The sequence below is a fragment of the Eptesicus fuscus genome, chromosome 20 (genome assembly GCF_027574615.1).
Source record: "Eptesicus fuscus isolate TK198812 chromosome 20, DD_ASM_mEF_20220401, whole genome shotgun sequence".
In the NCBI taxonomy this organism is placed as follows: Eukaryota; Metazoa; Chordata; class Mammalia; order Chiroptera; family Vespertilionidae; genus Eptesicus; species Eptesicus fuscus.
Window position 1 is genome coordinate 1,717,347 of NC_072492.1, and position 27,547 is coordinate 1,744,893.

Here is a 27,547-nt window from a genome sequence, read left to right on the forward strand (position 1 = left end):
AAAATATCCTTGGTGAGGATTAAAAAATAACAATGAACAAATCCAGAGTCCAGTGCTCTTGCCCTGACAAGCTGTGGGCAGGGACGACACACTGGCGGGAAACAAAATGACCAGAGAGTTGAGGTTGAAGGCAGATGCAGAAGCCAGATATGAAACCTAAGATGCATTTCATTCCAATGAGAATCTGGTTAGGCAGCTAGGAAGAAGTGAACCGAGCCTCGAAACAGCCTGGGTATGTCTGCAGACCCGGCAGTGTCAGGGGGAGGCTGGGGCTCAGTGGTCACGGAAAGGGGCCGAGGGGTCTTCAACGAAGGCCTTGAGCGCCAAGCAAGGCAGACGAGCTGGATCCGGGAGGTAGAGCAGAAACCACGACCGTGGGCCCGCCCCTGCGCACGCCCAGCCGCCACGCCTCTGCGCACGCGGAGCAGCCTGCCAGGCCACAGTGCTTCAAAACTTTTTAATCTCTCTAGTAATATAGTTGTGCCTTCTCCGTGAGCCCGCTCGTCCTCTTGGGTTTTCTCCCGTCGTTCCCGGAAGAGCTGCCTCGTACCCATCTCCAGAGCCAAGGAAAAAGCTAAGCCAATCCTGGAGCGTCCCGCGGCTGCGCACGCACCGAAGCCACACGTACGTGACTCGGGGAACGTCCGCTACTGGCGGCAGCGGTGGCAGCGAGGGAGAGAGGGGCGGTGAGGCGCCCCGTCAATGCGTCCAGATTCTGCGAACATCGTGGTTCGGTTCCGAGCTGGAAATCGGTGCCCTTGGCCGGGCAGTTCAGAAGTTTCCTTTAGCGTCTGAGGGCTTTTTCTTCCGGTAGGGTCCCCATTCAGGCACCTACTCAGACACCCATTCATCTTTCAGGGGTCCTCATAGCCCTCCCTGCCTCTAATTAAGTGACGGATACAGTAGCCAAGGCGACCGCCTGATTGACAGGCAGGATTACCAACCAACTTCCGGAAGCTCCTCTCGGGGTCCGCCCGGCGCGTGGCCGGGGGCCCATGAAAGAAGTGAAAGAACCCAAAGGGACGGTAACCCGACAACGTAGGTTGTTGGCAATTTCCCGGTGATTGCGCGCTGGGGGCTGAGGCGTTTTTCGGACAGTCGAACGATGCCGTGACGCAGCACAGCTATAGCGTTGGCAGTGTGAGCGCACCCCTGTGGAGGGAGCCCTTCGGTGTTCTTTGAGAGCGCTCCCTCGGAGTCCTAGCGTGGGGGAGGGGTGGCGGCCGACCAGCGGCTCCCCGTCTGCGCTTGCGCCTGCACCTCTGCTGACCCGGCCCGCGAACTCGCGCAAGTCCGCTGCGCGCGGAGCCGCGGTGGCCTGCAGCACTGCGCGTGCGCATTGGAGAGCTTGTTGAGGAGCGGCGCTGGCGGACGTCGGGCGAGCGGCGCGTGACGTCGTAAGGAGCGCTTTAAAGTGCGGGCTGGGCCGGGCGTCTGAGGGTCTAGCCGGGAGTCGAGCCGATTCTCCGCAGCGGCCCTCCGCGGCATGAGGCGCTGCTGGCGCCCCTGCCCCCCGGGACGTGGAGGAGGAGGAGGAGGAAGCTCCGTAGCCACCACCGCTGCATGACTCGCCGCCCCTGAGGTTCGACCCAGCGCCTGGCCCTCAACTCTCTCAGTCGGGTCCTCGTATGGGGACCTGGCGCTGAGAATCCCCTGCCCTCCGGGGGCCCCGGGCCGTGTCCCCCGAGAGCCATGCCCGGCCGCCCCGGCCGCCCCGAAGGACCCTAGAGCAGCGTCGCGGGGCCATGGCGGCCGCCAGCGGTTACACGGACCTGCGTGAAAAGCTTAAGTCCATGACGTCCCGGGACAACTATAAGGCGGGCAGTCGGGAGGCAGCGGCGGCTGCAGCCGCCGCCGTGGCCGCCGCCGCTGCCGCCGCCGCTGCCGCTGAGCCTTACCCGCTGTCCGGGGCCAAACGCAAGTACCAGGAAGACTCGGACCCCGAACGCAGCGACTACGAGGAGCAGCAGCTGCAGAAGGAGGAGGAGGCGCGCAAGGTGAAGAGCGGCATCCGCCAGATGCGCCTCTTCAGCCAGGACGAGTGCGCCAAGATCGAGGCCCGCATCGACGAGGTGGTGTCCCGCGCCGAGAAGGGCCTGTACAACGAGCACACCGTGGACCGGGCTCCACTGCGCAACAAGTACTTCTTCGGCGAGGGCTACACGTATGGCGCCCAGCTGCAGAAGCGCGGGCCGGGCCAGGAGCGCCTCTACCCGCCGGGCGACGTGGACGAGATCCCTGAGTGGGTCCACCAGCTGGTGATCCAGAAGCTGGTAGAACACCGCGTCATCCCCGAGGGCTTCGTCAACAGCGCCGTCATCAACGACTACCAGCCCGGGGGCTGCATCGTGTCCCACGTGGACCCCATCCACATCTTCGAGCGCCCGATCGTGTCTGTGTCCTTCTTTAGCGACTCCGCGCTCTGCTTCGGCTGCAAGTTCCAGTTCAAGCCTATCCGAGTGTCGGAACCTGTGCTTTCCTTGCCTGTGCGCAGGGGGAGCGTGACTGTGCTCAGGTAACCCACCTGGGAGGAGGGGCGGCCCTGCTGCTGTAACTGCCTACCCTGACCCAGGAGGCAGCGGCCAGTCGGAGCCCGCACTTTACAGTTCTGACCCACTCCTGTCTTTAATACTTGCAGTAAGAAAGTAGGGATGGGTCTGGGAACATCTAGAATTCTGTGTCCGGAGGGTAGGTGTGACGTGATCACGGACTGACAGAATTAATCTATAGGCATCTTTCCAGAAGGCTAAGATATTAGCAATCTCTTTTCCTTCGTGATTTTAGCAAGTTTTTTATTCTGGGTCACCGTTTTCAAGTGTATGTGTTTTTTAAAAAATGAGTTGAACTAAAAATTTTCCCAACTGTGCCATTCATGGTTTCTTTAACAAAGAAAATAAACTATTCATGAATTTCTTAACAAAATAAAGGGGAAAGTCCCGGAGCATATTTAATTGATACACATTCTCCATTCCCAAGAAGGGGAGTGACTTCCTTGGAATTAATTGAACAGTTGTGGTTGGGCCAGGAATAGAGTGCAGCCCACACTTAAAATTCAGTCCCTGTTGGGTGCAGTAGACCATTGATCCTTTGTAAGAATGTGTTACCTGTTATCAGGAATAAATGAAACAAAATAAAGCGGTCTCTACCTGGAATTTGGTCTTGTAGTTATGTCAGCAGCAGAACTTAGGTTCTTGGCCAATTTTGGGCCCGTGATTCTGCTGAGAATTAGTCAGTGCCCTGGCCCCCAGAGGAGATTGCCTGCTGGAATACCTTTGCTGTTTATAAGGAGCAGAACATTATCTGGAAGCTGCCTCCTTCGGCCTTGAAACAAGTAAACCCAGCAATGTATTTCAGTAATCCCCAAAACCTCCTAGGAGGTCTAGACTCCAGCTGTTCAGAGAGGCTTGGTTGACCACCAAATTCAAGTACAGCATCAGGACACACTGGTTTTGCTGTGAGCAGTTTAACCTCTGAAGTGCAGTCAGTGCTGTAGACCACAGTCATGGGGAGAAGCAGGGTCCGTGGAGCCCTCTTAATATCATGAGTAGGTCATCTAATTTGAGTTGAACAGCTGAGGCTGATTCCATACCTGGGATGGCAGCAGAGCCTTGTGATTCCGAAGGCCTCCTGGTGGGAAATTTGCGGAAGTTAGTGGCAGTAGAAGGCAGTACTTTGCCTTCCTTATGTATCAGCTGCTCCTTTGGCAATTGGGTTTCTGGCTTCTCAGACCTATACATGGTGCTCCCAGATTGGTGTCTTAGCAGAGCCCTTTAGGATGGGATTTCAGGGCACACCCTCCCAAGTGGCTTGCTGTGCAGGACAGCTTGGTGTCTAACTTCATTGAAGGGTACTAGATTCTGAGAGGACTTCGTACAGGGGCCATTTGGTCTCTTAATGGGATATCAGTTTTCCACATAGACACAGGGGGTTGTCATCAGAAGTTCTAACAGTAGTTGGTTGTGTATTGAGATCACAAGGAGCAGTTTCTGACTTTGAGAATCCCCCCACCCCTATACACATGCATACCTCTTTATTGAAGAACAGAAGTTTCAGGTTCTGAAAATGCAGGTCTGGGAACACTGTAAAGTATATGATTGTCTGACAGCTATGCTGTACACCTGAAACCAAATACAAAATAATACTGAAAGTAAACTATAATTGGAAGATAAAAAAATTTTTTTAAATGCCGGTCTGTTAGTGATTGGCAATGGGATTACATCATCAGGAAAATTATCTGCATCGTTTCTTCAAAATAGTAAAGTCCCTTCCCTGGCTGTGGAGTTAGTATAGGAGTCAGCCATGTTCTGAAAAGTGCTGCCCTAGGCTTTGAATCCAGCTCTCATTTGGGATCTCGTGGGCGTTCTCCGAGCTTGCTGTCCCATTTGTAAAGTAGGGGTGATGCCAACTTCCAAAGCCTAGTAGAATTAAGTGTGGTGATTTTGTGTGTGATATAGGGCCTGGCACTTAAATGGGTGCTTGCTTTTGTGCACAGCCATTTAATGAGTCCCTGCTCTCTCTTTGGAGAAGTGGCTAGGGATTTGATAAATCCCTAAAACATGCTTCTTCCCTTCATAGAATTCACAGCCCAGTAGAGACTGCAGATGGTCACAGCCCAGGAAGGTGCATTGAAGGGAGAGAAAGGACATCTTAACCCACTCTGGAGTGTTGGAAGTTTGGGGGAGGAAGTAAGCTGGAACTTGAAGGGTCACTAGGAGTTAGCTAAGCAAACTCTTTTGGCAGCAGTAGCAGGGAATAGGTAAGGGGCATGGGTAGGTGCTGACTTGAGGCAGATGAAGTTTATTATTAGCACTCACATCCACCTGGACCTGAAGTAGATTCTGGTGAGGCATGCCTTGGTAAATAGCGGTACTTTTGACATTTGGGGTGGGCTAATTCTTTGTTGTGCTGGGGCTATCCTGTGTATTGTAGAATGTTTAGCAGCATCCCTGGCCTCAATCCACTAGATGCCACTATCACCTATGACAGTAAAAAATGTCTCCAGATGCTGTCAAATGTCCCTTGTGGGACAAAATCATCCTCACTGGAGAGCCATTTCTCTAAGGTTCTGAACACCCCCACTTATTTAAATCTTATAGCACCTGCCCACTTAGCACTCTCAGCTTACTTGATGTGCAGGTGGGTGAACACCTGCCTGCTTGTGGTTCTCTTCAAATCCTGCTTGGTTCTTCCCCAAGTTGGTAAAAAGGTGAAGCTTTCTTTCACTTCCTAGTATGTATCCCAGCCCAGAGGTGAGGAGTTGTCAGGCTGCTATTGGAAGGGAACGGCTGATGAAGAGTGGTTCTCTGTAGATGGGGAAGGTTTGTAGTAATTCTCATCTGACTCAGACTTCAGTTACTGGTGGCAGCAGTGTCTGTACTTGTCCAAGGCAACATGGTGGGAATACACTTTTATATTTAACTAGTAGCCCATTTGCAGGAAGAATCCTGCAAGCAGCCGCTGTGGCCGCTTGCGCTGCCGCTGCCGCTGTTGCAGCCGCTGCGCCTGTACCCATGCGCCGCTGCTTCCCAGCCTGCTCTGCCCCGCTCCGCCCCGCCCACACTTTCCCTCTGGCAGCCACCTTGTTTTCCGCTTTTCCTCCCTCTTCCTCTAAGTTGTCTTCAGTCTTCACTCCTCCTTCCCTCAGTGTATGCAAATTAACCACCATCTTTGTTGGGTAATTTGCATACTTGCCCTGATTGGCTGGTGGGCGTGTCTCTGGCTTATGGGAGTGGCTTGGGCGTAGTGAAGGTGCAGTCAATTTGCATATTACTATTTTATTAGGTAGGACTAGAGGCCTGGGGTGGGGTCCTTCAGCCTGGCCTGCGGGGATCGCGTCAAAACCCACATCCCCCAAGGGGTCCCGGATTGCGAGAGGGTGGTTCTCGGGTGACACACCCCAGAATCGGGCTCCCTCCTCTCTGGTTCCGGTGCGTCACCTGAGAACCTCAGCTGCCAAATCACCACAGCTAGGCAGCTAGGCAGCTCCTGCATTGAGCGTCTGCCCCCTGGTGGTCATTGCACATCATAGCTACTGGTCGGATAGTCACTTAGGCATTTATATGTATATAGATAGTTGTCAGCATGGATGTTAGTGTGTGGCACATATTAACTCAGCATTGTCCAACTGTGAACATAGAGCAAGGCCTCACAAACCCTTCTGGAATAACTTCAGGCTTCTTTCCAAACCCAGTTGTTTTTTCCCTTACCTTCCCATGTTGGGCTTGAGTGGACTCTTCTTAATGCTGTTCTCTAGGGAACTAAATATATTTCACTTCCTCTTCATAACACATTCCTCTCTTATTCCTTGTAGTGTGAATGGGCAGATTAAAACATATTTCAGTTGGATTAATTAGAATGATTACCTCAGCCTAATTGCTTACTTGCTGCCACTTTTAATCATCACTACATGGTCAATGGTTGTGGTGGCCATGTGCCCGGAGACGCAGGCCTTAGCCATCTGTCTGGAAATGACTATATCACCCAGCATGGTATAGGAAGAAGTGAGCTCAGCCTGTAACTTCTAGTTAATAGTTGATAATGGGGTGGAGTGGGCACCCCTGTCAGTTCTGGGCTAAGGGCTGATCTTGTTCAGCGGGTTGAAAGCAAAATTTAGGTTTCTGGCTTAAAATAGTTGGGAAAGTAGGGCATATAGGTCTGGGCCACATCTCTTGTGTGGAATCTTCGATTCTACGGGAGGGGAAGGGACCTCAGGATGAAGTCAGGGCTGTGCATTCTCAGGAGGCACTCTGGGGAGTTGGCTGACCTTGGCTCTGCCAGGCTTGACAAGAAGGCAGAGGGCATCGAAGGAAAGGAAGCTAGTAGGCAAGCCATGGTCTTAATCTTGGCTCTCAGAGCAAGCAGAAAATAAGTAGGCCATAAAAAATGCAGGGTTGGATGGGCATTTTCGGCTGGGCAGTTGTGTGCAACTGTTGCTAAGGTATTGCCGAGGCTAGTGAAGCCCCAAGGACAGACTGGATCTTGTCACCAGGAAACATAGACGGGCTTTTCTTCCTAGCCCTTATTACCTACTCTCCTATCCAAAATAAAAAAGCAAAAACCAGTGTAGCACACTGAAACCAGGAGTTTGATTATAGTTCCAGAGTCACCACCTTAGCTGTTTGACCTTGAGCAAGTTACTTAACCTCTCTGGGCCTTAGTTTTTCCTCTGCCAGGCAGGGCTGTTAATACCTTAGGGTTGTTATCGAAGATTGAATCTCTTTCACACTATAGAATGTTTGAAGTTTAGGTAAAGTGTCTCTGGAGATGAATTGCCTTCTCTGCTCAGCTACTCTATCTGTACCTTGGTGTATACAGAATTGGGACTCAGAGAAGATTGACCTTCTTTGTAGGAAGCTTTCCTACAAATTAGGCAATGTGTCTTCTTGGAGGTTTGCCCAGGTGGCTGACCTGCTACCCCCTCAAAACCTAAGCTTCTCAGCCATGCAAAGATCATTGGATGCTGCCCAGAGCAGGTAGCACCAGCCAGAGGGAGGCTGTCACAAGGCCAACATCTTGGCCAGTCCCTCCATCTCTGGTTTTATCCTGTGCCAGGCTGGACATAGAGTAGAAGGGGAATTGTGGCCATTTTGGAAATGTGCCTTAACGACTCAGTCTCCAAGACTGTCACCTAGAGGAGAAGTGTACAGTCCCTTTTCATTGAGTTTTTCCGATTTCTCATTTATCCTGCACCTAATCCTCTGAGGAGTGACTTGCTATTTTGCAGATACAGAAGTAGGCTTCAAAGCAGTAAAACAGTTGAGCTCAACACACACGTCTTTGTGTCCACTGTATGCAGAGATGAGTAATAACTTTGCAAAGCTTTGTCTTGTAGGGAAGGTATTTTCCATAAGGCTACATGTAGTAATAGCGAAGTGTGGGTGGGCAGAGAGGGGGACCCAGCCCTGGGGAGTTGAGGGGTCACTCTAAGGCACAAAGCTGGTGGATGACAGAGCCAGGCTCTCTTCTTGATGCTTGCAGCATACTACTCACTGCTGCTTGAGGGGGCTTAACCCAGGCAGGCTGACCAGCATGAGGTATTTCTTCCTTTCTCTCCTCTATGAAAACAAAAGAGCAGGCGGCACTGGAACTTTTCTTTATGCCAAGGGTAAGGCTGGACCCAGGCATATTAAGTTTCAAGTTGGCAGACTAGGTCTTGCAAACAGGTTCTCTTATGGCAAGTAGGTTCCCTAGTAGTAAGTAACCCTCTTGGTCTCTGCTGGACACTTTCTGCTGAAGTTTGGCCAGATGAGTGTCCCTTGATCAGGACTTTGAGCCTCCTGCTCCCAGCGAAGCCTGATACTCTGAGGAGGGCTTAGTACACTGTGTCACAACTGCCAGGAAGTTCTAGAAGACCAGTGCTAATGAGCTTTTCAGGAGGGGTCGGTGCCATGGTCATTTCTGTAGGCCTCTGCAGTCCTCCCTCCTCACTAGTTCTGAGACCTGGGCACTGTGGTTTGTTTTACATTCTAGAGCCCTTTGGGGCACGGGGACAGTCAGGACTTGGCAAACATCTGGATTTTCTCCAGAACTATATTAAGGGAGTGGCTCCTTGATGGAGATGGGAAGTCAAGGCCTTTGGTGTAGTGCCTGCAGTAAAGTCAAACAGATTGATAACACTTGTTAACAGTAGGGAAGGTTGCCTGTAGCCAGTACTGCAGATTTAGATCATAGAATGTGCCTTGAGAACCTTTGGGGAATTGGATTTAGCTCTCTGAGGAAGTCCTGTGTTTACATGGGACCGTCTTGCAGCCCAGATCTGCACTTCCCCAGTGTGGAGTGGTAAGAACGTAGGAGGGGACCTTTAGCCTGGATCACGTCTTCTTGGTAAGGAACCTACCCCAGGTTCTGGCTTGCCCCAGGGTGGTCCAGGGCCCTCTGGTTTGTGTCAGATGTCTAGTCAATGGGAGTGGGGTGCCATGCTCTCAATGAGGGCATGTGATGGGGCTTGAGAAAGCTGAGTTTGCTTCCAGAGTATCAATAGGAAAGATGTTAGCTGTGAAAAGAACAGTCATCTACATTTATTGGTCGGTGAACAGTTTAAAAAATCATGTGTCTTGATGAAAACAGGTATTTGAGTGTCACAGCTGTCTTCAAGATTTTGGATTCCCCCAAATGGAGGTTTTTTAAAGTTTTTATTTTTCAAGTAGACAGATTCTCTTTGTGAACATTGCAGTCAGTGCTGTCAGCGTTTAACTTGGATTCCTCTGCAAGCCAAAGGGTGAGGGACAGTGAGAGAAGGAGGAGGAGATACTTTCCTTGTCTTGTCACCAAGGTCTGGCCTGAGTCACTCCAACTGTCTCCAAAGTGACAAAGGTGTATCTTTTCGGTGGCCCTTTAAAGAAGGGCTCCTCACTTGTACAGGGGGATTCCTGCTTTGGCTTCTGCCTTAAGGCTCTCCTTTGCCTCACCTTGCATGGTTTCAGGACAGAAGTGTTAATTTACCTCTCAAATAATGAGGCACACAGCGGCAGTAAGACCTGGGCCATATTTTTTTTCCTTTTCCCCCCAGGAACCTTGGTTGTCTGATTACTCTCCATGCTCACATGCTCTGTGTTTATTTTCAGTGGATATGCTGCTGATGAAATCACTCACTGCATACGGCCTCAGGACATCAAGGAGCGAAGAGCAGTCATCATCCTCAGGAAGTAAGTGCCCTGGTCTGGCACCTGCAGGCCTGCCTGTCTGAAGATCTAGGTTTGGGTTGCCTTAGAACTTGGCTCCTTGTATCAATGGCATGGCAGCGTAAAACCTGAGAGAAGGAAAAGGCTGTAAGGTCTGGGGTTTTTCGTGTGTTTTATTTTGATTTATTGACTAGAGGCCCGATGCACAAAATTCCTGCAAGAGTAGGCCTTCCTTCCCCCTGGCTGCTGGCACCGCTTCCCTCTGGCACCCAGGACCCAGGCTTCCTTGCAGCCCCGGCTTCGTCCGGAAGGTTGTCCTGTCTAATTAGCATATTACACTTTTGCGATTATAGATGTTGAGAGAGAAACATTCACTTGTTTTTCCATTTATTTATACATGCATTGGTTGGTTCTTGTATGTGCCCTGCCTTGCAATTGACCTTGGCATATCAGGACGATGCTCCAACCAAGCTACCTGGCCAGGGCAGGTCTGTTTTTTTAATTGAATTCTGTGAGGATAACGTATCTCTTCTTCATCAGAAAATTAAGTTCTGTGGCTGTTTAACTAGGGAGCTTAGTTAGGACTGAGCAAAAGCCCATGCTCTTAGTGTTTATGGGAACAGTCTTAAAACAAGATTTGGGAAACACATTTCCAGAACCTCCCCTTTTCCCCGCCTCCTTGGTTCTGATTTGTCATGTGTTTCTGTTGATTATTTTTAGACTATGCCTTAGCAGCCTGCTTTTAAAATGCCTGTGTTTTCACTTTGGGAGGGAGCAGAGAGTGAGGAAAGGAAATGAAGGTGGGAGGTTAGGCTGCAGTGTTCAGCAGGTGCATGGCTTAGGCCTGGCTGTACCTCTTCTCTGGCCAAGGGAGTCAGGGATGTACTGACCAACACTGCCAAAACTAGCCTGAGCTGCAGTTCTTTCTGCTCATGGGGTGAATGGGCTGAGCCAAGCAGACACTGGGTCCAGATAAGCTTGCCTTTAGAATGGAGTCCTGAGAGGCAAGATAATTGCCCAGGATCAGATAAGACATCAGAGCAGAGCAGGACTAGTGCTTAGTCCCAAGCTGGAGCAGGATGTCCTTAAAGCTTGCCATCTTTTTTGTTGTCAATCCTCCCCTGACAATATTTTTTTTCCATTGATTTTTAGAGAGAGTAGAAAGAAGTCGGGGGAGAGAGAGAAACATCAATGTGAGAGAGACATCAATTGGTTACCTCCCAACATACGCCCCAACCAGGGCCAGGGATTAGACCTGCAACCCTTGACTGGGAACCGAACTCATGCCCTTGACTGAGAACCGAACCCATGACTCTTCGGTACGTGGGTCAATGCTCTAATCACCTAGAAACAGGCTAGGGCTTTTTAAAAAAATTTTTAATAAACTATTTTTTAGAATAGTTTTAGATTTACAGAAAATTGTAGAAATAGTACCAAGAGGTCCCATGTACCAAGCACCCCGTGCCCCCCTATTGTTAACATATGTCAATGTGTATTACAATTAAAAAATTAATATAGATCCAGGATTCTTAACTAAAGTTCATATTTTATTCAGATTTCCTTAGTTTTTTCCTAATGTACTTTTGTTCTAGGATTCCACATTACATTTAGTTGTCAATATCACCTTAGACTTCTTTGGCTGTGACTGTTTCTCAGATTTGCCTTATTTGTGATAACATTGATGGTCAGGTATTTTATATAATGTCTTTCAATTGGGGTTTTTCTCATGGCTAGACTGGGGTTACAGGTTTTAGAGAGGAAGGCCACAGAGGTATGAAGCACCACTCTCCTCCGTGTCGTGTCTAGGGCACAGGACCTTGATATTGAGCTTGATCACCTGGCTGAGGTGGTGTTAATCAGATTTCTCCGTGCTAAAGTTATACTATTTTCCTCTGTCCATACTGTTTCCTTAGGAGGGAAGTCACTGTGTGTAGCGCACACTTAGTGGGGAGTTAGCTCCTCCTCTGTAAGGGGCAGTAGCCCCACAAAGTATTTGGAATTCTGAACAGGAATTGTTTCTTCTCCCCTACTTGTTTATATCTTTATTCAATCATTTACTTATTGGTATGGATTCATGGGTATTTATGTTCAGCTTGTTCTAGGTTTTGCCTTTTAAGTCTTATTTCTGACTTGCCATTTTTTTTAACTTCAGTCAATAACTTTGGTATCTTGGCCCTTTGGGCCTAGAACTTCAGAATAATGTGGTGAAGTCTCTTTGGCGTGGTTCTGCCACTTCATCAAGTCAAAACTGTGAGTCTCTTTTATCATATGTAGAATGGAGATGATTTAGACCTATGGTGCAGGCAGAGTACGAGGCATATTTGGGAGCTCCAGACATGGGTCAGCTTGGCAGCTGGCAGCCTCTCTGCTCTAGCCAAAGAATGTTCCCAGAATTCATCAGAAGAAGGGTTTTTATCTGCCTTTTTACTTTCTTTCCCTGTGGTTCCCAGCACAGGCCAAAACCCAGAATCTGGAATTGATGGAGTCCAAGTATAGGCCCTTTCTGGCCTCTCTCCAGTCATTTCTTCTCAGTCTGTACTTGACAACTTCAAGTGCAGCCAGGGACAAGTGGTCTGCCCAGAACAAACTACAGAGGAACTCCTAGGGCAGTGGTCGGCAAACTCATTAGTCAACAGAGCCAAATATCAACAGTACAACGATTGAAGTTTCTTTTGAGAGCCAATTTTTTTAAACTTAAACTTCTTCTAACGCCACTTCTTCAAAATAGACTCGCCCAGGCCGTGGTATTTTGTGGAAGAGCCACACTCAAGGGGCCAAAGAGCCGCATGTGGCTTGCGAGCTGCGGTTTGCCGACCACTGTCCTAGGGTGATACAGAACCAGAGCAGCAACTTTACAGGTGTTCCCTCCAAACTTCTCAAAATAGGTTATCTTGGAAATCCTCACTGGAGGTGTAAATGGAGGTGGCATATCCAGAGCATCAGCTGATTCCTTCTTTTTGTAAATTTATTTTTTCAGTTTTTAAAATATATTTTTATTGATTTCAGAGAGGAGGGGAGAGGGAAAGAAACATCAAAGATGAGAGAGAATCCTTGATTGGCTGCCTCCTGCACAGCCCACACTGGGGATAGAGCCCACAATCGGGGCATGTGCCCTGACCGGGAATCGAACCCTGATTCATAGGTTGATACTCAACCAGTGAGCCACACAGGCCGGTCTGTTTCCTTCTTGAATGGTGGCTCCCATACCTGGCTGCCTGGGCTGGCTAAGTTAGATGCTTCTTGGTAGAGCTAGGTGTCTATACTCTTACCAGTTCCTCCAAGAAGCTCTTTAGCCAACTGGGCCCCTGGCAGTGGTCTGACCTCAGATAATGGCTATTTATAGGTCACTTGAGTGGTCCCAAGAGCCAGCCAGGTACTAGGCTGGAGGGCAGACACACAGAGCTTTTGGTGTGAGAGGGCTGAAGAGTGGGAAAGTGCTCCCCAGCTTCCCAGGCCCAGGCACTTCCCAGACATCAGAGGTATGGCCTTAGTGGGGCACCTGGTTAATTTGATGTCTTCTGTGAAGCCACGTTTAAATGAGTAGAATTTGGGCATTGAGCTGGCCCTACTCATAGGCAGAGGGGTATAGCCAGTCTGTCTTCCCTTAAGTTCAGAAAAAGATTACACAGATTGCTGAGCAAAGGCCTGGGCCTCTGTCACTGACTCAGGTCAGTCAGCTGGGATGGTCTTTCTTAGGGACTTATGGAGAGGAAATAGAGGGGTGGCTGCCAAGTGCTTTCTGGCTCAACAAAATGCAGCTCCTTTGAATATGCGTGATGCTGAGTCATCATGCACGTGGTGCCATCATTTCTCACAGGCAGGACTGGGACGTTGGGGGTGACCTGAGAGCTTCTGTAGGAGTGGAATCTTTGGGCTGTAGCTTAGCTTTATAATACTAGTATGTTTGGGGGTACTACCAGTAAGTGGCTGAGTGAGGCCTAGTACCTGGCTCTCCTAGTGCTGGGTCTTGTGGTCCCTTGGTGGATGGCACAGTGGCACACCCCACGCATGCCCTGCTCCTGCCCTAGTGTGTCACTGGGGGTGTATGCTATGATTTTAAGAAACAAACTCACATACAGAAGGGCTTTCTTGCTTCTGCTATGCAAGTAGAGAGCTAATTGATGAGAGTGTTTTAAGTGACAAGGGGGCTGCTCTACAGAGTGGGTTGCAGGCTGGTCAGCTCTTCAGCATCCCCCAGTTTCCCTGAATGTCTCTGTTTCCCAGTCCATTCAGGGCAAGCTGCCCAACATGCATCTTTGTCAGTCATTGGTACCCCAGGCGGGAAGCTGGACTTAACCTTCTTGAAGGTCTAGTTAAAGTTTTAAATTACTGCTTAGAGAATGAAGGGGCTCATCAATTTCTGGGGGATAGCAATTCAGCAGGGCAGGTGGTAGTGGTGTCCCATTTCTTCCATGATTCTCTGGTGTGCAGTCTTCTGAAGGACCTTGCGAGCTGCTCCATGCCACGCACTCACCTACTAGGTGCTGGGCACTGGGTAGAGCGCTGCCTGCACATTAATTCTCAGAGTAGTGTGTGAACTCTGGAAAAGGGCTCAGGTAGGAAGTGAACTGCCTCAGGTGATCTAGCAAGTTTGGAATGATCTCTGACCGGGAATTCCTGACTTGGAAACATTAAGCATCTACCATGCACAAAGCACCCAAGGCAACTTAGGTCCCTTGGTGCTTGGTATGTGATAGGTGGGCATTTTGCATGCCAGTGCAGCACAAGCTGAATGAGCACTGTTCTAGAAGCACAGAGTGTGTTCCCTGGGGCCTGGGGGGAGCAGGTATTTATATCCAGCACCAGCCAGGTGGCTCGGTTGGTGGGAACGGGTTCGATTCCTAGTCAGGGCACATATCTAGGTTGCAGGTTCAATCCCGGATCAGGGCATGTAAAGGAGACAACGCATCAATGTTTCTCTCCCTGCCCCCTTCTCTTGCTCTAAAAAAATTTCAATAAAAACATATCCCCGGGTGAGGATTAAAAAAAAATTATATCCAGCTTGGTAGGTTTGGGGAGGGTGTTTAAGAAAGGCTCAAGCACACCCACGCCTTTCTTCCCCGAACCTGTTCCCAAGGCCTTTTCTCTGACTTTCCATGAACCAGAGCAGCCCCGCATGGTGCACTTCTTTCCTGTAACATTTTTAGAGAGCCAATGTAGCCCTGCCCAGCCTCTCCTGTTGCTTCTATCCTAAGCCCTTCCTCATTTCACTGTTCGTAGCTTTAATAAACATATTCTCAAAATTTAAAAAAAAAAAAAAAAGGCTTGGTGATCTGGCTCCTGTGCTAGACACTGCTTGTTAGGCAGAAATGATAAGTTCAAAGACAGGAAGTTTAGAGGACCTCTGTAGTTGAGGGGTGATATCGGGGAAGGAGGCCTTGGATCAGCACTTGATCATCAGGAGAGAGCTCTGGGCTCTCATGGACTTTTAGTTGGTGGCCAGGGCATCCAATCCATTAGTCTTCAGGAATCCCCGAGGGCTTGTATACAAGACTTTACTCCTCATGGGATGCTCTATAGCTCCCTACATAAAGTGGCTTAGGGCAGTGTGAATACACTTCTGGTCAAATGGTGCTCATCTCGGAGTAGGCTGACGCTGGAAGAAGCAGCTGGAGTATCATTTGCCAAGTGTTAACCAAGGCTGGTATGAGCTAGGCTCTGTGCCAGTATCAGGAACGTGGTCTCTTCTCATTCCCTTGTCCTTTGGGGAAAGGCAGACATTTAGCACTTCACCAGGGACTGGCCTAGGAAGGCTTTCCAGAGACTTCTACCTGAAGGTGGTCAAGGATGAGTGGGCTTCACACAAGCACAGAATAGGCTTAGGGGCAAAGACAGTTCAGAAGAGACGCTCTTTACAGAGGCTTGAAGTCTGGGAACTCTGAGGTAGTCCATTCTGGAACACAGAGTAGAGATGGGTTGGAGCAATTGATACAATCTAAGATAGTCAGAAAAGACTTTGTGCTGTGCAGAGAAATCTGGAGGGTGCTGAGGAGCTGCTGAAGCATGTGAGCGTGCGGTAAGGGATTTGCATGGGAGAAATTGTCTGGAGGAGGCTGAGCTAAATGGCTTATTTGGTCATTTAGGTCAAGGGGTCCCAGGGGTCAGGGGAGACGCTCCCCGAAAGCTCTAGTGTGAGGCTATGTGTGTGGATGAGCTGAAGTGAGACTGGAAGGCACACTCAGCTTTGCCCCTGAGGGTGGGGGATGAGTAGAGAACTTTTGGCCACGTCTGAGACATCATCCCCACTGAGACCCCTGCCATCGCTTCTGTCTTCACGATTCTTGTCTCCTGTGGCAAAGGTTAGCCACCTTTCTTCTCTGGTCGAATGAGTGTGTGCACATGCATACACCCTACCCATTGGGCAGCCTGACCAGCCTGTTGTGTTCACAACCTGCCCAAGGAATAAAGAGGTGATGAGACCACCAGGGGATGTGACTGACTTGGGTTCCTGGGTCAGGGTAGGGACTGAGAAGTCTGTGCCCAGTCAGCGTACAGTACAAGCAGAGGTACGTGGAGCAGTTAGGAAAGGGACACCAGGAGGCGCAGTGTTCAGTGGCCTCGGAGAGCGAAGGCAAGCTTGGTGTCTGACCTAGTTCCTGGAGGATGAGGTAGGCTTGACCAGGCCTGAACTAGGAGGATCCCTGAGCACTTGTCGTAACTAGGCTGAATGATTTGGAAAGATACCCTTTGGGGCTGGGTATCTTCAGGCTGTGTTTGAGGGGAGGCCTACTGGAAGCCCAGGACTATGTGCTTGGAGTGCCCTTTCTTTTTTTCTTTTTTTTAATATATTTTATTGATTTTTTGCAGAGAGGAAGAGAGAGGGATAGAGAGTTAGAAACATCGATGAGAGAGAAACATTGATCAGCTGCCTCCTGCACACCCCCTTACCGGGGATGTGCCCGCAACCAAGGTACATGCCCTTGACCGGAATCGAACCTGAGACCTTTCAGTCCGCAGGCCGACGCTCGATCCACTGAGCCAAACCGGTTTCGGCTTGGCGTGCCCTTTCTTTGGGTAATAACCCCCATGTGCCTTTTAGGCTCTTCTGGCTAGAGCAGACTTCTATAACTGTCTCAGAACTGCCTCCTGGGGGAGCAGGGCAGGAGTTGGAAAGAATGTGATGTTTGAGGGAGGTTGGAGGGAAAGGTAGGCGTGCCTGGAGAGGATGGGTACTGTTGTAGGAGAGACAGTGATACAGATCTGGGTTTTGTGGGGTTTGATACTCAGAGGTGCTGGAGCTAAGGCCAAGGGGCCTAGGTCCGTGGTCGGCAAACTGTGGCTCTTTGGCCCCTTGAGTGTGGCTCTTCCACAAAATACCACGGCCTGGGCGAGTCTATTTTGAAGAAGTGGCATTAGAAGAAGTTTAAGCTTAAAAAATTTGGCTCTCAAAAGAAACTTCAATCGTTGTACTGTTGATATTTGGCTCTGTTGACTAATGAGTTTGCCGACCACTGGCCTAGGTCACTCAGTAGACCAGGGGGTACTCAGATATGCCCCCCCACATTGCTTCCTGCCTCCCTTGGGAAAGCCAGGCTTTATAGCACAAAAGGGTGCTTGGTGAGGGTGAGCCAGAAGTTGGGGGAGTGGTTGGTAGCGGAGCCTGAAGCTCAGATTGGTGGTGGTGGTCTGTCTGCACTGCCCTGTTCTGCTGCAGTTATGCAAACCCACCTGGGCTTCAGAAGCCATCGTAGGGTTGTAGCTGTGTGACTTAGGCAAGTGACTTGATCTCCAGTTAGCATTGCTTCCCACTTTTGCAGTGGGTATAATCCTCCCTAGCAGCTTCTCTGGAGGATTCCCTGAGTGATAAAAGAACAGAGTCAACTCCCCATCCCCTAGGTCACGTGGTAATGTGTTACATTAATGCTGTCATCCTCCCTTTGTTCTGGCTTCCCCTGTATCAAGGCCCGTCCCTGTCCCTGCCTGGTTAATCCTAGCCTCATGTGCCTGTGGTGCCTTGCTGTGACCAGGGGATGTTGACTCGGTTCTATAATGCAGGTCTTCATTCCTGTTGCCCCCTGAGGGGGCCCAGACCTTACTGGTAGAACTGGTCTTCCTTACTCCAAATCTGTGGCTTTGCACACTGAACCTTGAAGGGCCTGGCCTTTGAAGAGGGGTTTGGTCTGAAGTTAAGCTGCTGGTGGGCTCTGGGCTTGGGATCTGGCTCTAGCCTGGCTTCCTGCAGCTTTGTGGCTTTTGGATGTGGAGGGAGGGCAGGAGCTTCTCCAGCTTTTCTGAGATGGACTTGTAACAACAGCCCCAGGGGATGGGTCGGGAGCCCTTCGGAGCCCCAAAGCTTATACTGTCCCCAAAGTGAGTACATGATTCTGGACTTCTGGTAGAGCCACTTGTGATCATCCCTCCTCTGAGGGCTGCCCCGTGATAACAACAGAACAGTCAGTGCGGAGAAGAGTACCCTTTCCTCATTTAGGCAGCTCGAGAGCAGCAGAGCCAGTCTAGGTCCCTGTCCTGTCTCTCCAGAATCAGCTGGTCGTAACTTTCTTCCCAGCTTCTCCAGCATCCTAGAACCCTAGTGAGGGCCACCACTGCTGTGCCTGGGCAGCCCAGGCAGGCCGCTCAACTAGTCAGCAGCTTAAGGGCGGGGCCACACCAGGACGTGGCCTGTGCCAGCATGGCAGGATGTGCTTCTGTTTTCCGGCCCCTGAGGTGTGTAGTTTGGGCTCCTCTTGGTGGCTTTGCTGCTGTCTTGCCATCAGTCACTGACCCAAGGAAACAGCTCCAGGGTGCTAGGCCCTGCCCACCAGGGCTTTCTGTATCGGGCTTTTCTGCCCTGAGTGTGTGGTCCCTGGCCCTGTGGCATCTTGTGTAGGACTTAGTTTAGTGGTGCCAAAAGGAGATGTTCCTCCATGAGGCTTCAGACCCTTGGAGTCCTAGCAGTCAAACTTAATGGTCAATGTCTTGTTTGGTCTTATCTCTGCTGCCTGGACCTCTCAGCATAAGGGTATGAGGTCTGGCCTGATAAAGAGGGCTTTGGGGCTCAGGTGATTCTAATTCCCACCTTCATATCTGGGTGTTGCCCAGCACTACCTCTTCTTGGTGCTTCTCTAAAGAATCCTAGGGCATATCTTTGGTTTCTAGACCCTCAGAACTAAAAGAGGCCTTAGAGCCAGTCACATTTCCTTCTTTGCTCAGATGGGGAAACTGAGGCCCAGAGAGGGATGGTGATCAGGGCTGGATTTTCTCTTGCTATTAGGTCCTCCTTCTCTGAGCCTGGAGTGCCCAGAGTGGAGGCTGAGGCTGGAGGAGCTGTGCCCCTCTGGCCTCTGCCTCTGTGAGGCCTAAGCAAAGGGGCAGGGACCAGTTATGTTGCCTTCCTGCCCACTCGCTTGAGCCTGAGCGCGTCAGAACATGTGTTCCCAGCTAGAAGGTGCCCCCTGCTCGTCTTAGGAGAAGACCCCTGCCCAGGTTCAGAGCCCTGTGACTCTTGCCTGGCTGGCTTGAAGTCTTACCTAGGCTTAAACCTTTCTCCAAGACTTCCAGGACACGTGACTTCCTACTTTTCTGACCCAGTTTCCCCCATCTATTTACAGCAGGCCAGCCAGTAGGGGTAGGGGGAGCTGCGAAGACTGGGTGCAGTTGTTACCAAGAATGCCAGGCAGGCTAGGGCAAGGCAGCCTCTGATCCTAGCCCTCCTTCCCCTCAGTAATTTTGTGAGGATGTCCTTTGAGTCTTGCCCTGATCACAGCACCTTTTTCCTCAGAACCAAATTACTACTTTGTGCCAAGCAGCCTATGGGAAATTGCCTTTGGGGCCTTCTGTCAGCTGTGCACCAATTACTCCCCATCCCAGGCCTCTCTCCTGCTCCTTGCTGTACCAGCCTGACTTGCCAGCCTTCTCTGTACCATGCAAGAAGCTTGGGCTTCTTTGAGGTTTCCCTCGCCTGGCTTCAGATCACTGCCCTGATCCTCCCTGCCCAGCTTCTCCAACCCCCCTTCCTTGACTCTTCTTGCATCTTCTTCCTTTACCAGGTAGGCATTGTATTCCTTGAAATTCACACCCGGTGCTAGGTGAGAACTTTGCCTTCAAAAGCCCTTGGCCTGGTCAGTATCCTGGAATAAACAGAAGCTGCCAGGTGGCTGTGTGGATGAGAGCCAAGTACATGAATGTGGAGTTGGGCCTGGGCTCTCCTGGCTCTGCCACAGTCCCTGAGTGAGAGTGGGGGAAACCCTCCAGCCCTTCCATAGGCCTGGCCAGGAGAACTTTCCTGCCTTGGTATTTTAGGCAAGGATGAAGTTGTCTGTTGGAGTATGTTGGTGCCCACCAGAGGGCTCTTAGTCCTCTGGCAGGTGGAAATGTCTAGAGAACCTCTGGGCCCGAGGCTGCCTCATCCAACTCAAAGAGTGCCCTGGGATCTTTTCCCTGGAGCAGCTGATTTCTGCCATGGAAGTCTTCATACGGAAGTATTCTTTCTTTTTCTTTTTTTAATATATATATTTTATTGATTTCTTACATAGAGGAAGGGAGAGGGATAGAGAGTTAGAAACATCGATGAGAGAGAAGCGTCGATCAGCTGCCACCTGCACACCCCCTACTGGGGATGTGCCTGCAACCAAGGTACATGCCCTTGACAGGAATCGAACCTGGGACCCTTCAGTCCCCAGGCCGACACTATCCAATGAGCCAAACCGGCTAGGGCCATGCAGACCTATTCTTGTTCCCTGCTCCTAAGCCTGAACTTAAGAAGTGTCTTTGAAAGTCAGCCAGACCAATCCTTAGTTCAGTGGTCGGCAAACCGCGGCTCGTGAGCCAAATGCGGCTCTTTGGCCCCTTGAGTGTGGGCTCTTCCACAAAATACCATGTGCGGGTGTGCATGTACAGTGCGATTGAAACTTCGTGGCCCATGCGCAGAAGTCGGTTTTCGGCCTGGGCGAGTCTATTTTGAAGAAGTGGTGTTTGAAGAAGTGGTGTTAGGCCGGTGTTTATTGTCCACTATTGTCCACTATAGAGTCAAGGGGCCAAAGAGCCGCATGTGGCTTGCGAGCCATGGTTTGCCGACCACTGCCTTAGTTGAACCACAAGAGACTGAGGCACAGAGCCGAGCTTCTGGCCTCCCCGCTCAGCGTGCCTGGAGAGAGAATTGGTCTGCTAGGATCCATACCCCCACCAGAGGCCCCTGGTGACCCCATGCCTATTTCTCTTGCAGGACTCGATTAGACGCTCCCCGGTTGGAGACAAAGTCCCTGAGCAGCTCTGTGTTACCACCCAGCTATGCTTCAGACCGCCTGTCAGGAAACAACAGGGACCCTGCTCTGAAACCCAAGCGGTCTCACCGCAAGGCAGACCCCGACGCTGCTCACAGGTACTTAGCTTAGGATCCTCAACAAGGCTAGCAAAGCAGCCCCATGGCCTCGCTTCAGGGTGAGATGGATAGAGAAGGGCCTGGGATAGGTGGTTAGGAGCCTGGCATTGCCCACATTTCTCAAGCTTTATGTCTAGTTCCCCTGGGCTGGTGGCATTGGTGCCATTCACACTTAAGCCCTGATTGCCTGTATCCTCAAAAAGAAGAGGTTAGGCCAAGACTCTGACAAGTGGGAATGCTTCACGGCCTGCCCGTGATTGCCCTTTTCCAGTCCACCCAGACAAGCACTCTTGTGGCTTATACTTAAATGTTAGGAGGAAAGCTTGGGACTCAGAAGATAGTGGGCCAGGGCCCCATTTCAGAAGAATTGGGGACGGTTCCTGAGGAAGTACTATTTAAGCTAAGACCAGACAGATGAGGAAGACCTGTGGGCAGGGCATTGTAGACAGGAGATACTCATGGGCTAAAACAGGGGCAGGAAGAACTTGGTGGTTTCAGGGGCTAGTGGGGTTGGTGGGCAGAGAGAAAGGACGAGTAGATGGGGGGGTTGAGAAGTGAAGAGAGACGGCAGGACTGTGCAGGGTGTTAGGCTGTAATAGGGAAGGCCTTTTTCTATCCGGCAGCCTTGGCAGTGTCCTCAGGCACCAGACTCAGATCCGTGCAGACCACACAGGGTACTTAGGAAGTGTCTCAGCGAGTAGGAGTGGCCACTAGCACTTAGTGGGCAGGGACAACAATGCCATTGCTTCTGCCAATACAGCCCTCTGGAAGAATGGTGGTGAGTCATCCTGCAAATGAGGGCCAGAGCTAGGTGCAGAGGTGGGAGGCCCTGCTGCCATGCCAGCCTCTTTGTGACCGTTCCCACCCTGACCCTTGCAGGCCTAGGATCCTGGAGATGGACAAGGAAGAGAACCGACGCTCAGTGCTGCTGCCCACACACCGGCGGAGGGGGAGCTTCAGCTCTGAGAACTACTGGCGCAAGTCCTACGAGTCAGAGGACTGCTCAGAGGCCGCGGGCAGCCCCACCCGAAAGGTGAAGATGCGGAGGCACTGAGGCCCACTGCATCCTCTCGGGAACTCTGGTTAATCCTCACGTAGCCACCCGTTTTTGTTTCGTTTTGAGGGGTTTTGTTTCTGTGTGTTTTTTTGTTTGTTTGTTTTGACCCTTTTATTTTTCCTTGGTTTGTTGCCTATTGAGGCTAAAGAACAGAATTGGTTCTTGGTTTTCCTCTTGGATGGAAAGGCCTACAGCTCACTCTGGAGTGGCTAGTAGAGGAACTCGGGGCAACCATCATCAAGTGGGGCTGTGTCAGGCTGGTTTTATTTAAAAGCAACAAAATGTTTTGGTTAAGAAAATTCTTGTTTTGCTTTATATGTAAATTTTCTCAGTGTTGTGAATGAAGTTGTTCCTCCTCGGGGGGGCCCCCCCTCCCCCCATGTCTAAGCTGGGCTGAGGTCTCCTGGGCCTTGCTGTCCTTCTACCTGTCACCTGCTCTCCAGGCTCTGGAAAGTCACACAAACACCCTCTCCCTCTTGCTGCAGAAACATTCAGGATGACTGAGCAGGGGCTTCAATAGTGCCAGCCCCTGCACCCCAGAGCTGTTGGCCGAGCCCAGGGCTTCCTCCATGCCCACTGGCCTGCTTTGCCTACAGGTCCCTGGCTGCAGCGGTCCTGACCTCTTGCCAAGAGCACGCCTCTGCTGGTTGCTCCTTTCAGGCATATGCGTGTGATTGTATGGAACAGTCAGACTGGCCATGTTGGGACAGTTTAGAAATTGTTTCTAGCTAGAAGGACTGGTGTCCTTCCAAGTCTAGCATTTGGGGTATGGAAAACTATTGTGGTGTGTAGCAGGATTTTTGTTTAGATTTTTTTTTTCCTTTGGTCTTGTTCTTTTCCTTTCCCTTTCCTTTCTTCTACATTGGCCAGTTTGGGCCTTCTCCCCATGTCACCCCCATAGAAAGGTGCCTGCCCCTCTGCCTGTCTGCAGCACACATCCAGGGCCAGAGCCCAGGTCTGCAGACTGGGTTAGTGTCTCTTCCACCTCGGGGCATGGGAGCTGGGGAAGGGGCTTTTAAAAAATAGTAATAAAAGGGGAAAAAATAGTCTTTGGCAGTTCCCACTCCTCCAATTCTCGAGGGCTGTGAGGTTTTGCTGGTCTGGATTTATTAGAAATGTCTCCTCGCTAGGCCTGGAGCAGATTCCCCACGTTGTCACCACCATGGGGAGGACCTTGTTTTATAGAGTCCTAGGCCTGGGGCTGCAGAGATCTGGGCAGCCACCATTAGGAAGCCCTTCTCAGGGCCAGAACTCCTTTGCCAGCGTGGATCCTCAAGTTGGAACTGCATAACGAAGGCAGTTGCATTTTTTTTTTTTTACAGCTCCCCTCCCCCCTCAATGATTTGTAGTTGTGTGTGCAGCACTTTGCCCTGATATGTGTGCTCTACAATAAAAACCAAATCTAATATATTTTGAAACAGGTGTCTGATGCTATCATAAAAGAGGGCTTGCCTTTGGTGCTTCCTTCATCCCTTTATTTTCTCTTTAAACTCTGAATGGGGGGTTGGTAGTGAGCAGAGTGTATTGTCCACTAGGGCTCCAGAGGAGACGACCAGTCACTGACACAGGGCCGGGGACTGGAGGTGGACTGGACTTCTGCTTTTTCTCCCACTCCCAGGAGCCAGGATCCTACCCTGCCGAGTTCTGGAAGCTCCTCTTCCTAGGGGTGATGAGAGAGGATGTGTGCGAGTGAAGGAAGGACAGCAGGAGCAAAGGCAGCGGGGAGAGCCTGGTCTTTGTAGAAGACACACAAGTGGTTTTGCTCATTAGACAAATTATTGAGTTCTTATATTCTGGGCAGTCCCACACTGTGGCCCCAATAGTGAGCAAAACTATCCTGGTCCTTGCTTTCAAAATTCATACCAGTAGAGTTGTGGTATATGGACACAGGCAGACATTTTGGGATGGAGTGGGATTGGGGCCCAGAGGGTTTTAGTACCTCCAGATCCCAGACCTGGCTCCCAGGTTCTGGTTAGGGGCTTTGGCCTAGAATCTCCTTCATTTGCTTCCAGTGCCCAGAGCCAGTCTGCTTGGCCAAATTCTTACTGTGGAAACCTGGTAAGCCACTTAACTGCCCATTTAACAGAGGAGAGTCCAGATGGAACAGTTGTTCAGCCAGGGCTCATTCCTGCAAATTAGTAACAGATCTGGCCAGTTTGGCCTACAGGGGTCAGCCACTGGCTGCACACTGGGCCCTGGATGCCCCGGAGAGGAGACATTGGAGCTGAGAGGGAAAGTGACTTGCCAAAGATGATCTAGACTATACATGTAGAGGTGCGTACCCACCCCTCTATGCCTGGGCCCCTGACTAGGGGCATGGAATGGGGGCTCACATGGAAAGCTGGGAACTGAGAGGGCTCTCTTCTGTAGCTGTGACAAAGCCAGACCCTGGTTCTTCCCAGTCCCTGGGTGAAAGAGGCCCTTTGCCCTGCAGTATTGAGGGGCAGAACATAGAGAAAGAGGGTCCTGCCTTAGCAGATCCTGCTGTGTCTTTGGCATTAGTCTCTGTACCTGTACAGAGGCTCCTTGGCACCCCATCTCTTGGACTGTGATAATCCCTTGAGCAGTCCCCAAGCCTGCAGAGAGAGGCCTTAAGGGAATGGGAGATCCCAGACTCCTTGAATCTGACTGTTCCCGGCCATTTCCTGGGGCACCAGCTGTTTGGGCCAGCTGTTATGTCCCATCAGTCTGCCCCCAGCCCAGTCTTGTACACAGTAGGTACTCTTAACAACATCTGGCACCAGTACTGCCCACCTGGGGAGCCCATCTCATTCCTCCAACCCTGTTGTGTGGTGGGGGAAACTGAGGTCCAAAGTCATGTTATTCATTCAGAAAATATTTGAGTGTTCCTATTGTGTACCAAGCTCTGCTAGGTGTTGAGGATACAAGACAGACCTGGTATATGTCATATACACACATGTTGTTATAAATTGTACTGATATAAAAGATGTATAGCACATAAAGTACAAATAAAATATACAATATTCTTTATCATAAATTCTCTATAGCCAGTTTCTCACAGAATGATTTTGTTGATTTTTTTTCCTGAATTTTTACATTTATAGCCTACCTGTGGTACTAATTCAACCACGATATGGCAAATGGAGTTCCATCCCATCTACTTGTATTAGTTTTCTGTGGCTGCAGTAACACATTACCAAAAACAACAAATTTATTTTCTCACAGTTCTGGTGGTCAGAAACCCAAAATCGCTGTTACTGGGGTGTTGGCAGGGCCATGCTTCTTTTGGAGGCTCTAGTCCTTACCTCTAGTAGCTTCTGGTGGGTATTGAAATTCCTGGACTTAACAGCTACATGGCCTTCTCTTCTGTGTTTATCAAGTCTCCCTTTGCTTCCATCTTCTTAGGACACTTGTATGATTGGATTTAGGGCCCAGCTGGATAACCAAAAATAAACTCCCATGTAAAGATCTTCAATCACATCTGCATGGTCAAAAAATGTAAAATATAAAAACATGTATAAGTTCCAGGGATTGTTAGGACCTGATATCTTTTTTTTTTTTAATATATATTTTTATTAATTTCAGAGAGTAAGGGAGGAGAGAGAGATAGAAACATCAATGATGAGAGAGATTCACTGATTGGCTGCCGCCTGCATGCCCCCCACTGGGGATCGAGCCCGCAACCCAGGCATGTGCCCTTGGCCAGAATCAAACCTGGGACCCTTCAGTCCTCAGGTTGACGCTCTATCCACTGAGCCAAGCCGGCTAGGGCAGGACCTGATATCTTTGGGGGCCACTGTTAAGCCTACTACACTGCTCTTGTACCAGGTTCTCTTTTTTTTTAATCCTCTCCTGAGGACATGCTGTTACTGGTTTTAGAGAGAGGGAGAAACATCAATGTGAGAGTGAAATATTGATCTGTTGCCTCCCGCACATGCCCCAACTGGGATCAAACCCACAACGTGGGTATGTGCCCTGACTAGTAATCAGACTCTTGACATTTCAGTGTATGGAACGACACTGCCACCAGCTGAGCCACACTGGTCAGGGCAGCAGTTACTTTATTGTCATTAAATTTGATACAGGACATACAGATTTCTCATCGTTGAGCAAATTGTTAATTGGATTGAAATTTCTCAGCCTCAGCACTGCTTTTAAATTTAATTTGCATCATTAATATTTTTTCCACCTATTTAAAAATGTTTTTAAATTGATTTTAGAGGAAAGGAGAGAGAGAAACATCGGTGTAAGAAACATCAATTGGTTGCCTCCTGCATGGGCCCCAACTGGGTATCCAACCCGAAACCTGGGCACGTTCCCTGACTGGAAATCAAACTAGCCACCTTTTAGTGTATGGGATGAGCCTCCAGCCATCTGAACCAGACCAGCCAGCTTCCATCTATTTCTTAAGTCTAGACCTGTGCTGTCCACTATGGCAGCCATTGGATAATTTGCCTGTTGAACACTTGAGATGTGGCTAGTTTGAACTGAGATGTGCTTTAAGTGTAAAATAAACACCAGAATTTGAAGAGTTAATAATGAAAAAAAAAGAATGTAAAAGATATCCTTAGTTACTTTATATTGATTACATGTTGAAATAGTATTTTGGACATACCAGGTTAAATAAAATATACTATTTAAATTAATTTCAGCTGTTTCCTGTTACTGTTTTAAATCTGGCTACTCAAGAGAAATTAGCCCATCCAGCGCGGCTCAGTGTTGAAGCGTCCTATACACCAGGAGGTTGTGAGTTTGATTCCCAGTCAGGGCATATACCTAGGCTGCAGGTTTGATCCCTGGTCGGGGCGCATATGGAAGGCAACTGATGAATGTCTCTCCCTCCCTCCCTCCTCTTTCTAAAATCAATAAAAATATATCCTAGGGTGAATATTTTTTTAAAAAAGAGGACAGACAATAGCAAAATACAGTGACATTAGGAAGTGCCTAGTTTTGAACATTACCTTTGCTTTTAATATAATTTAGTTTTAATTTTATATAATTTAATTTTTAATAATGGCCTTAACAACTGACTTGCAAAAATTATTGAAATTACACAGTTGGCTCTTGGAACCATTATTGGGCATTGTGGGGACTGGAGTCCTCCAGTTAGGTTTTAGGGCGCTCATTGGTGCAGTTCTCCCCTGTGCCCACAGTGGGGCAGGAGAGTCCAAGTGACGGTGCTTCAGAGTGGGGCAGGGGCAGCTGTCCTTTGCTTTGGATGGGGAACTGAGGCCCAGGGGCAAGAATTTAGGATCCCTATTGCCCTTCTCAGCCAGGGACCTCAGGACTCACAGGAGCATTCTCCCGATGAGCCTTTGCACATGCCGGTCGGTGCTCTCTGCCGTAGGAAGCTCCTGCTGGGAGTTTCCTCTGTCTTCCAACTAGCCGCCTCTGGGCTCCCCAGACCACTGGCTACCCTCAGCATAGCCCAGAGTGTACTGTGTGGTCCCAGTGCTTCCGCTCCAGGGTAGGAGAGTAGGCCCTAACTCCCACCTTCTCCTGGACTCTCACTGTGAGTGAGGCCCTTTTCAAATGGTCTTATTTAATTCTGAGACCTTACTTTGGGACCTGGGCTCATATTTTGACTCTACC

The 27,547-nt window shown here is 49.9% G+C and overlaps 1 protein-coding gene across 1 annotated transcript; it reads left to right on the forward strand.

Annotated features, from left to right (window-relative positions):
* The first annotated feature begins 529 nt into the window (after positions 1–529).
* Positions 530–26,601, forward strand: ALKBH5 (alkB homolog 5, RNA demethylase). Its single transcript, XM_008156188.3, has 4 exons — positions 530–2,515; positions 9,564–9,644; positions 20,782–20,937; positions 21,817–26,601. The coding sequence occupies exons 1-4, from the start codon at positions 1,746–1,748 to the stop codon at positions 21,989–21,991; spliced, it is 1,182 nt and encodes a 393-aa protein (XP_008154410.1). The 5' UTR covers positions 530–1,745; the 3' UTR covers positions 21,992–26,601.
* The last annotated feature ends 946 nt before the right edge of the window (positions 26,602–27,547 follow it).